Below are 12,375 nucleotides of genomic sequence, written 5' to 3' on the forward strand. Positions count from 1 at the left end.
CTGGTTAATAGTGATTGCAGATGTGCTTCTAGAATCAGATTTTTATATACCACTGATATGCATCCTTGTGTGTGTGGCTACTACCAACTCCTCTTTGAGTATAGCTCCATATTCTTTCGAGAATTGCTGTTTTGCAACCCAAAGAACTCTCTCCAGTTGAAAAAAAAAAATCTCAAAGTTGTGATTTCGCAAAGTTTTTATTATGTTAATCACATGAAAATAGGGATTGACTTAAAATTTCACACCTATGTTAACATCTGTCAGTTTATTGAATATAATCTCCCTTTGGCCAAAAGTCAGAAGTCAAGTTGCAAATGAAAAGACAATCACACACCAAAGATTTCATTTTAGGAGGGCCCCCAGGTAAATACCCTGCAATCATCCAACGGCCATGGTCTATAAAGGGCCATACTGGATACTGTGAGGATAGCTGCCACTGAGTAAGGCAGAGCCCTATCCTTAATAAACCTACTATTGAAAATAGAAAGTCATGGCAATGAAAGAGAATGCAAACATAATAAAATGTGTGCTCCAATGGAGGCACAAGTAAAGGCCTGTGGGAGGGCAGAAGATGAAGCAATGGATTGGTTAATCAGGTTCCCCTAGGGGGATGAGAAGGCTTGTTTTGTTTTTAATTAAAGATGCTGCAATTTTCAGAGATGGAGAAGGAGAAGCAAGGTATTGTAGACTGAGAAAATGGCATGAGTCAAAGGCTCAAAAATTTAAAAATAGAGTCATTTCCTAATGGATCACTGTATTTAAGTTTGTATGTCTAAGGTATTACCTACTGAAGCATTGGGCCTGAAATATGTTAAGATATCCCTGGAAATTTCCCTTTGGACACTTAGTTTCACTGGATGTTCAAATTCTCTTTATACACACACACACACACACATACACAGAGATCTACATATATATATAGAGAGAGAGATCTATAGATATATATCTATATATACAGAGAAACATGTATATAGATCTATATAGAGAAACATATATATATGTGTGTATATATATGTTACTTTCTGAGTACTACTTTATGTTCTGAGTGAATTTACTTCACACCTAAAGGAGAGAAAGACAAATAGAACTTTAGTTCCTGTATGAGCTGAACTTATTAGGTCCTTATTTAGGTCCTGTATGAGCTGTGTGAACCCCTTGATTTCCTCCGGGACAGTCATGTGTATATAATGGGACATGGCCAGTGTGAAAGATGAGAAATCAGTCTGGACAATGACTCATTCTGCTGCTCTTTATCTATTCTTGGTGTCTAGGCCAACTTCATTACAGTATTAGAGTGTTGGGGCTTGAATACGGTCTACTAGTGATTTTGAATTTCTTACTGGAACAATGGAGTGGTATATAATTTTCATTTGAGCTATTGTGTGCTGTTATAGGCTTGGCCACACGGCCAATACCAATGAATCCATTACCTTGTTTCAAAACTAGGGTTGGTGATTGCTAGTGATTAAGGAAGGAGAACAAAGGGACTTGGCTTCTAATACTTCACAGTTTCACACAGCTTCAGAGCAGTAAGGAATTTAAAGATTGAATCCACCTCTCTCCCTCATACAGATGGTGAAATCGACATTAAATCACTGATTTCTTGTAATTTTCAAGATAAGTGAAATTAAGTCAATTTTTTCCTGACCTCTCTGCTCTCTTTATCTCTGTAGTACTTATAAGAAACCAGACCTCCTTTTTCCTTTGGAATGGCTGTAAGGTCAGAGAGGAATTAGCTAAATGATGCAATGGAATTTGCATCCAGCATTTATTGTGATGATAGCCTTGACTTTTGGTTTATTGAGAGAAGAATGTGATTGTTTGCAGGATGTTTCCTTCCCTTTACCCACGGATATAATTAAAGGTTTAAGGGAACTTCAGATCCCAGAGAGTTAGTTAAAAAAAAAAAATTAGTTATTTCTTTTCACTTAAAAGGGCGTATATCCAAAGGTGATTTACCTGGTTGAACAAAATAATCTGACGTTTCTTCTTTTAATTAAAATAACAGGAATGTAAAGACCTACATATTTGGGAAATGGAGCTAATGAAAGTGCTGCCTATTATTACTTTGGTTCTTGCTTGAGGATTTTTAAGATAAGGAAAGTTATTAAATTTATTCTCTTTCTATATTTCATTTTTCTTTGGAAAAACGTGATATGTGGTTAAGTGACAATAGAATCAAAGAAATGTCTCATTCTTCTTTACCCCATTGTAAAATGAACTGTCTTATAAACATGTAAAGAACAGCATTCTTCGCATCCCAGAATGTATCCTGCTTGCTTCCTTGTTCTTTTCCTCTGATCTGAGCTCGGGTAAAAAGAGGAATGCAAGTTAGGAGGCAGAGGAAGCTCTTCTCCTATCCTCTATTGAGTAGGAGGAATTAAGATGAAGGAATATTATCAATTATTCTTTTGTTCTTAAAGAGGAAGTAGACTCAAAATTATTAATCAGGAGAAACTCCTCAAACTGCTATGTTATTCATACGCTATGTCAAAATCTTTTGTAATAATTTAAATGAAATTATCCTTTACTAAAATATCTCCATTCTAAGTATTTTTGCTAATGAGATGCATTTAAAAATAAGAATAATAAAATAAAGAGAAGATGAAAAAGTACTTATACATTTAATTTTATTTCTGCCTTATGAACACGTTTTTCCTGTTGCTATGCACAAAATTGCCGAAAGTTTAAACAGTTGCCTTAATAGTACGAAATAATACTGTGTTAGACCTTTGACTTTATGCTTCACCATTGAGACCAGGGTTGGAGTGCTGTTGCCTCACTCATCTCAAAACTGCCTTTTAAGTGGGTAGGTAAAGATAAGGAGTCAACTGTGAGTTGATAAAACGCTGTCTGATGACCACAAGGAAGCCCAGGGTTGATGTAATGACATATTCTACTACATTTCATTTATCTCATTTCATGCATGTAAAATCTGGGAATTTGACTGCAACTTTATGTTGCAAAGGCAAGTTATAATAAACTTTGAGAAAGATGTAAAAATGTGAGTATACTGTAAAAATAGGTAAGCTAATACCATTTTCATTGTACACTTAGTTAAAATATTTTGAGTCCTTATAAATATGGAAATACAAACTTAAATGACTGTCCGCATAAAGAAATTTAACTTCAAGCCAAATTCTTCATGTTTAATTTGAAACATATACAGACATACTTAATTTTTATCTTAGTTCTTATTCTGTCATATGCAAAATATAGTGGAGCTAAGTATTTTACTTCAGAAATATAAATCATAGAGATCTCTTAAGAATTCCATAAAATTTTATCTGATAACTTGTAATATGAACCTGAAGTTGTGCAAAGTAAAAAATTACTTTGCTAACATCACATTCTTCAAAGGTTGAGAAAATTTTGTCAGGAGTTTATTTTATCCTTCTGATTATTGAAGTAATCTGAGCATGCATGGTCATTTGAACAATTCTAGGCCTGCATAAACCTAGCACAAAATTAACAGTTGATGCTAAATGTTGTTTTATATTCCTGGACAATTTCATCAATTTGTGAGGGTTTTTTAATGAACAGAACTGGAAACCTTAGTATTAAGGGTTACTGAAGTCTACAACAAATCACTGATAAAGCTGGAATTGGAGCTGTTGGCTTCTTGACATTGGATCCTATGGGAATCATGATATGGAATAGCATCACTACTTTATCTCCTACACTCTAGAGGCTAACCCATTCCAATCTGGTTATTGACATGGAAAAAAAATAGTCTGAGAAACGCCAGAAAGTCAAGATTACTTACGGATCATTTTTCTTTAAAATGGTGATATGAAATATTTGGTAGTTGTGCATACATATGGGGGCCAATCAATTGCATAGTGGTTCAATAATTATAAAAAATTATATCATTTCCAGCAACATCTTTCCCACCAACCCCCAACCACCACAGTCTGGTTACCATTCTACTCTAGTTCTATGAGGTCAGTTTTTTAGATTCCACATGTGAGTGAGATAATGCAGTATTTGTCTTTCTGTGCCTAGCTTACTTCACTTAGCATACTGTCTTGCAGGATCATCCATGTTGTTGCAAATGATTGGTAAAAGGATACAAAATTTTAGTTAGGAGGAGTAGGTTCAGAAGATATACTATACAACATGGTGATATAATTAATAATAACATTGTATTATTGAAAAATGCTAATGGAGTGGATGTTAAGTGTTCTCACCACAAAGATAAGAAATATAGCATGTAATGCATGTTAATTAGCTAGATTTAGTCATTTCACAATGTATATGCTGTATATTTCAAAACATCTTGTTGTATATGATAAATACATACAATTTTGTCAATTTAAAAATATTAATAAAAATTATATCAGTTGAAATATAGAAAAGTCCTATTTAAAATTTTTCCAATTCTTTTAAGTTTAAATTTTTCAAATTCTTTAAGCATTGGGATAGTACGGAGTAGACATTGGACAATTGTGTGATCTCTTTATAATGGAAAATAATTTTGGTTTTATAGCAAAAGGGGGTATAGTTTAAATTACAAATAAATCCAAGCTGTAGTGAAGGAACCTTAGACATGACAGTCAGGAGATTTGCATTCAAATTTAAGCTTTGCTACTAGTTAACTACTTATATCTTTGAACAATTTGTAACCTCTCCAGGGTATAGTTTCCTCCCTGTAAAAATAGATTTTGGACAACAAGTTTGCTAAGTTCCTGTTCATCTCAAAGATTATCTGATTCTTTTAACCTCAAGACTCTGTATCTCTTCTTAACTTCTCTAAGACTTACCTTCATTTTAACGTAAATGGCCTTAAATTACATAGCTTCCATTTGGTGATCCTAGCTTAGGACAAAACGGGTATACAATAAGTGCTTGTTGCTGATGGTGATGATAAAGAGTTGGATTGAATGACCTATATACATTTCCCTCCATTTCTAAAAGCCTGTGATTGAGAGAGCAGTCAATTGTATTTGGATTATATCTGGCACTTAAAAAAAGATAGTGTCCTGTTTTCTCCAACTCAGCACTAGTAAGAGTTATATGGCTGGTTGACTTTAAAATTCTGGGGTTTTTTGTTTTTGTTGTTGTTGTTGTTGTTCCTTTGTTTTTTGTTTTGTTTTGTTTTTGTTTTGTTTTGTTTTGTTTTGAGAAAGGCTCTCACTGTGTTGCCCAGGCTGGAGTGCAGTGGTGCGATCATGGTTCACTGCAGCCTCGCGCTTCTAGGCTCAGGTGGTCCTCCCATCTCAGCCTCTTGAATAGCTGGGACAACAGGCACGTGCCACCACGCCTGGCTAATTTTTTGTATTTCTTTTTTAGTAGAGACAGGGTTTCACCATGTTGCCCAGGCTTGTCTCGGACTCAACTAGGCTCAAACGATCCACCTGTCTCAGCCTCCGGAAGTGCTGGGATTATAGGCATGAGCCACTGCACCTGGCCTAAATCTCCTTTTTTTTTTTTTTTTTTTTTTTTTTTAAAAAAAGAATGATATGTTGATTAGGAAACACTCAGCAAACATTTTAGGCAATGTTCATAAGGGCAAGTGAAAAATCTTAACACAGACGATCATAGTAGAATAGTAATTTAATTTGAGACTCATAAACCAACTAGAGAATGACTTTTATTTGTATGCATTCTGCTTCTTAGATGACAGGAAACTGTATGTACATGGAAGTAATACAGAAAAGCATTTCATCTCTAGCCTGGGAGAACTGATTTGATAAATTTAAACAGGTAGCTAACTAGGTGTATCTCTAGTTTAGTACATTGTTAGGCTGAAGTTTTTAGTTGCTCTCTGTGATTGTCAGGGCACTTTGTATTCACTTCAAGTCACTCCTGGTGTTCCCACTTGAGGATTTCAAGGAAGTAAGAAATCTTCTTTTAAGCCTTGATATCATTAGCACATTATTTGCTCATTATTTCCTGTAACACTCCTCCTCATCAATGAGTCACTGATAGGCCTACACACGGGCCAGTCTTTGTGAAATGCAAAAAGTTATTTTATAGCTAGAGCATTCATAGTATGGGCTTTATTAAGGTAGGAAGGCAAGTGCAAAACAATTCAACCTTACTCAACTTGGTTCTTAGTTCTGGAAGGTTCTTTTAGGACACCTGAGTTGAACCCTTCCAGGTCAAATCCTGTGAGAAATCTGCCTCCTCTTCCTTACATCTATTATGTTTTTACTCTCAGTCCCAGAGTCTTACTGGGGGTCTTAGTTAGCTTGCTCAAATTCAAAGAACTAGTTTTTTTACCTTGATTCTTTCTCACATTTTGCTCTCCAGGTCCCCATTCTGTGAGAACTCCAAGACTCATTCTGAATCTGTCTTCAATTTTCTTGTTTCTCCTGGCCACCAATTCCTAATGCCCCCCTCCACAAGTTGACCCATTTTCTACTAACTAGATCTAAACTTTTATCCTTCATCAGTGTTGGCTGTTATCCTCAAAACTGTGTCATCAATCACATCTTAACCTATTATAGGCCCTATCGATGATACATAGACTATATTGGGTGTAAACAATGTTTAATAATATGTGCACAAAGAGTATGGGATATATTGCTTGTGTTTTGACAAACATTGTGTTTCTAATCTTGAGTCATCCCTCGGGGTTCCAGGATACCTTCTTCTCTGTGTATACCAAATTGGTGCATACTCAAGTCATGCAGTCGACCCTGCAGAACTCACATATATGAAAAGTCAGCCTTCCCTATACATGGGTTTCACATTCAGGAAATATTGTATCTTTGATCTGTGTTTGGTTGAAAAAAATTCGTGTGTAAGTGAACCTGTACAGTTCAAACCCATGTTGTTCAAGGGTCACCAGTGCTAATTTTAGAGACATGTCCTTAGAAGAAGTGTTGCAGACTTCATTTTTAAAAATATAGGTATGTATAGTAAATGCCAAAGTCCTCTTGGTTTTACTTTAATCTCCAAGTTGTCTACTTTTAGTGTACAAAATTAAATGAGACCCATATGCTTGCCTGGGAAAAATAAGGATAATTGGTTCCCTGTAATCACGGATACAAATTTCACATCCATCTGCTTAGTGGTTCTCAAGTGCTGATGTCAAGACTAATATTCAAATGACTACACAGGAATCATATGGGATGCTTTTTCAGAAGTATTGCTTGCAAGGCCCCAATCTTAGATAGGCTGAATCAGTAGTTTTGGGGTAAGGCCTAAGTATCCACATTTTAAAAGTGATATAAGCAGTTCTAATGTATAGCCAGGATCAGAGAGCACTTAGAGAACTTGTAAGAGTTCTTTCAGCTCTCTGTTTCTGTGGTTTAAGTATCCAAGAAGCCTTCTATCTGCTCCTGACTTTACACAGAAGACAAACAAGATGTTCACTTAACATTGTTTCCTTCTGGACTTTCTTCAGAGTATTTCCATACTAAATAGTTGTTGTTGTTATTGTTGTTTTAGTGGTAATGATACCTTCTGAATAAGACTTAAATTTCTAACAGTGTACTTAAAGCTGAAGAGTGCAAATTCAAGTTAAATAACAGGTAAAACAGGGCCAAGGAGTAATCTGATTGTCCTGAGGAGGTGTATCTGTGAGGTTTTCGTTTTTGTAGCCCTGTTTTGGTATGGCATGTGGAAGTCGTCTGCCATTAATAAGTCAATATGAGGTTAATTTAGCAGTTCCTCCTATTTGACACTACAGAACATAGAGCTCTTTTTTGGGGGCAGCTTTGAGAAGGCAATACAAACGCAGATAGAGTAATACATTGTGATTTTTGCAGTAGAGGTAAGGAATATTTAGAAATTTCAGTGTTTTTTATTATTATATTTAAGTTCTGGGGTACATGTGCAGAACGTGCAGGTTTGTTACATAGGTATACATGTGCCTGTTGGTTTGCTGCACCCATCAACTCGTTATTTATATTAGGTATTTCTGCTAATGCTATCCCTCCCCAAGCCCCTACCCCCTGACAGGCCCTGATGTGTGATGTTCCCCTCCCTGTTTCCATGTGTTCTCATTGTTCAACTCCCACTTATGAGTGAGAACATGCAGTATTTGGTTTTCTCTTCTTGTGTTACTTTGCTGAGAATGATGGTTTCCAGTTTCATCCATGTCCCTGAAAAGGACATGAACTCATCCTTTTTTATAGCTGCATAGTATTCCATGGTGTATATGTGCCACGTTTTCTTTATCCAGTCTGTCATTGATGGGCATTTGGGTTGGAATTTCAGTAATCTTAAACGAATATTTGATTTGGGAGCTGACTTTTCTCAGAGGTTCCAAAGAATGATGGGAATGATTAGGCAAACTAGATTCTTTATTTAAGTGGCTTTTAATTGCATTCCTTGGGATGTTTGCTATTTATTTACTTGATCTTTGCCCTTGTGCTAAAAACAGGAAGGAAACCTGTCTTAACAAAGACTTAGGATACTTTAGTTTAAAATGATGAAGGGGGAATTATAACTTTTGTATTATCTATCAGGGGTTCACGATTAGTAAATGTGGCAGGGGTCTCTATCCCTTAGCTAGCTAGGGAAGTGAGGTTATATTAGTGAAATCTTGTTTTCATGATTCCCTCCACTCTGAAAGTTGGTGTTTTGTAGGAGCAGTGTTAGACCCAAAATAAAAGAGTAGGAAGTGCAAACATTGTGTAAATGATGGATCTTTCTCTTTTTCTGTGTCTAACTTGCTATTCCTCAATTTAAAATCTTAAACTATATCCATGGATTAGGGTTTACTTCAGTGCTTCTTTAAAATGCAAAATGTGATCTGGTTTTAAATTTTTTGATTTACATATTTGCAAGAACCCATTTATTGTAGGAAGCAAGGAACAGCCGTATCCTCCCTCAAGTTGACTGTTTCAATCAAATCCTTTTAAAACACTAATTAGGAAGATGAAGATTTCATTTTTGTTCCTTAACAACAGAAGATTCTTGTTTAAAGTTAATGAATACATACACTTCCCAGAGTGTCTTATCAGAAGATATATCCTATGTGTCTTCAAATAAATGATACATTTCCAAATTTTAGAATTGTTTTATAACTGTGTCAGGAAAACGGAAATACTTTTTTTCCAAAGGAATTTATAAGGAGTGAACCCATCACCAAACTATGTAGTAAGTATTTTTTCCACAAGGTATTACAAAACCAAGAACCATCACCAAAAGTAGGAAGAGGTAACTGTGGGTTAGCCACTATGTATTAGTAGTCACAATGAAATACAAGGTCTTGGTAAAAGAGGACACCAAGGAAATCAATAATGATGGCACTCAAGTTTTTGAGAAGGTATTATAACAAAATATGAGCATTAAAAATGCATTTGCAACCTACTGGAAGCCTAAACTATTTTTAAAAGCCCGTATGGAAAGCTCAAGATGTGTTTGTTCCATGTGGGTACTGGAGGTGGGTGGGGATACACAAGTAGCTTGCAGTTTCAGAGACTTCTATATGGAAAGTACAACTTTTAGAAATGGAAAAACATCCAATCAGAAAGAATGGGAAAGCTTATAAGGTAAACAGGTCATGTACAAACTGTATTTTAGGCTGTGTAAAAAGAGAACTTGGTGAAATTCTTTAAAAGCAGTCATGGGTCTTGGAGTTACCTCAAAAGGTAGTGGTTTACTGGAGTAGTAGTGTGTCCATTTGGTGATCATGGTGCAAAGAACTTGATAAGAGAAAAACAATATTTTCAGTGGCCTCTTTGTCTAATAAGGAAGATAAAAGGGACACGCTGACTCCCTAATAGTCTTCTGAAATTGACGATGAAATGAAACTAGGTAAAATTGTAGTAAATGAACAGATATTCTATGTACAGTTGACAAATTAGACACAGATAGCTCACCAGAACTTGATAGAATCCTCCTATATTTTGAAGAAACTCAAAGTTTTTGATTAATAAAGCACTTAATGTGCTTTTGGCAGGGTTGGCCATCTTGAGTTTCTACTTGATCAGCAGTATATTTCCAGCAATATGAGTTTAAGTAAGTATAAGTATATAAAGTTTGTCTTGGGGTAAAATTTTAATTCAAAATTGTATATTATAAGATACAGAATATTTCTGAATCAGGAAACAACAGTGAATTTATAAATCTAAGTCATGCCTATACATTTGTTAACCTTAAAAGCCTACGCTTATTCCAGATTTTATTGAAGTGTTAAATTATTCTGGATCTTCACTGTGAGATGAGTTGTGAAAGTTCAATGTATTACCATTTTCTCATGATTACTAGCAATTAGTACAAAGGTATAGAATCTTAGTTCAACTATTGATGATAACATTTCACATAGATAAGATTCCAACTAAAGAAAAATAAAGACCTGTAAAGCCTGGAGTCTTTTGCGGTCTGTATTATTTAGATGGCGGTTTGGAAGTAGAGCTAAGATGATTGGGATATGCGAGTTGGAGAGAGAGGAGAGTTAAAAGGTAATATTGGCAGAATGTTAGAAACTTAAAACAGTTCACCTTAGCTTAGGTTAGATATTCTCCCACTATTGCTACATTTGCATTAATGTGTAAACTGTGTATAATCAGCAGCTTTATTCCAAAAAGTGCCTGATGTTTTGGCATGCACCGATTGTATTTGCTGTGTGAGAATGTTTGTGGTAGCAGGATCAGCTAAGCTCAGTTAGTGTGTGTGTTTCGCTAGAATATGGACTAGCTGCCTGTTTGGGATTACAGTTGTTCTAACAAAGCACATATGGGGAGTCAAAGAAGTTTGTATGCTTTTACAAAAATTTGTTATTGTCTTATGTGATTTAGTTTCCTTCATTAAAAAAATCTGATTCAAAACGTTTGTGTTCTTTCTTTTTCTCTCTCCCCACTCCCTTTAGAATAACATAGCTGATCCAGAAGAGCTGTTCACAAAATTAGAGCGCATTGGGAAAGGCTCATTTGGGGAAGTTTTCAAAGGAATTGATAACCGTACCCAGCAAGTCGTTGCTATTAAAATCATAGACCTTGAGGAAGCCGAAGATGAAATAGAAGACATTCAGCAAGAAATAACTGTCTTGAGTCAATGTGACAGCTCATATGTGACAAAATACTATGGGTCATATTTAAAGGTAATGTGTGTGCTGTATTATTTAAGTCATAAGGTATTTTCATTAGAAGTTTTTTAATTCTATTTTTTTGAAAGGCAATGTCTTAAATTAGGATTTGGCAGTCTATGGCCTCCAGGCAGAATCCAGCTCCATTTATAGTGCCAAATAAACCGTTGTTAGATTTAGCAGCTGTATCCTGAATGCATCCCAGTACTCAGCTGCACCCCTTTTCTACACCTGAACTTTTGGTTTGACGGAGGAGCAGAAATGCAGCTGGTCCTGGAGACATATCCTTTGTCAGGAAAGAGCTATCCCCCTGCATTTCCAGACACTATTCTCAATGGTCTTGACTGTCTCAACCTCAGAATTGATGGAACATGTAAGTATGTCATTTATTTCATTGAGTTGTGGTAGTTATTTACACATTTGTCTCCCCCACCAGGTTGTGAACTCCTTCATAGCAGGTAGTTTAGCTTAATCAGTTCTGGTACTTACATCCCTTGGCACAGGGTATGGCACATCTTAAGCACGTGATAAATATTTGTTAAAATGGAATTAAGTGGAATAACATCTGCCTCTGCCTCCAAATAAAAGTTGGATTTTTACTGGTTCCAGGATCATGGGATTAGCAGATACCTAAAGTTCCAGCAGATGGAGATGTTACTACATAGCAGAAAACTGGTTGGTAAAACCCAGTGGTTCTTGGGTTCCATAGTTAGAAGTCAGGATTTGTGTCTGTTGAAATGTGAACAATAAATAGCTGAAAAAAAAAAAAAGCCTCCACGAATTCTAGCTTAGTTTGCAGTTTGAATCATTTTTAAATTAAAACTGTTTATCCTTGTATTGCAGTTTTTCAAATGAAGACTGTACTAGATCTTTGCCATTCAGGGTTTAAAAGGAGGGAAGTGTTTGTTGTTACTGGTTGATCTATAGGCCAAAAAGAGTGTATCTATAACTAATTAAGCTGTTGACCTGCGTAAAAATTAATGCTATCATTTTATGCTCTGCTGACCAAATAAAACTTCGAATATCCATCTATACCTTTACCAAATAACCTGTCTTCAAGTTTACAGATTCTTTCTTCTGTTTGATTAGTTCTGCTATTGACACTTTATTGTATTGTGTCATTTCATTCATTGTATTTTTCAGCTCTAAAATTTCTGAGTTTTTAAAATGATTTAATCTCCTTGTTAAATTTATCATTTTGTTCTTTTATTGTTTTCCTGATTTCACTTGTTTCTTTGTATTTTCTTAAAGGTTGCTGAGCTTCCTTGATACAATTATTTTAAATTATTTGTCAGGCAGTGTATAAATCTCCATTTATTTGGAGTCAACTACTGGGAAACTATTGTGTTCTTTTGGTGATGAGATGTCTCCTTGGTTTTTCATGTTTATTA

General features: G+C 35.4%; 1 protein-coding gene across 1 annotated transcript in view; it reads left to right on the forward strand.

Moving 5' to 3' along the window:
• The window catches only part of STK26 (serine/threonine kinase 26), a 52,627-nt gene that overhangs the window by 20,068 nt on the left and 20,184 nt on the right, over window positions 1–12,375 (forward strand). The window contains exon 3 of the mRNA XM_045384419.2: window positions 10,769–10,999. Coding sequence (XP_045240354.1) covers window positions 10,769–10,999 — 231 coding nt within the window. The remainder of the gene's footprint in view (window positions 1–10,768; window positions 11,000–12,375) is intronic.

The sequence above is a fragment of the Macaca fascicularis genome, chromosome X (genome assembly GCF_037993035.2).
Source record: "Macaca fascicularis isolate 582-1 chromosome X, T2T-MFA8v1.1".
Lineage (NCBI taxonomy): Eukaryota > Metazoa > Chordata > Mammalia > Primates > Cercopithecidae > Macaca > Macaca fascicularis.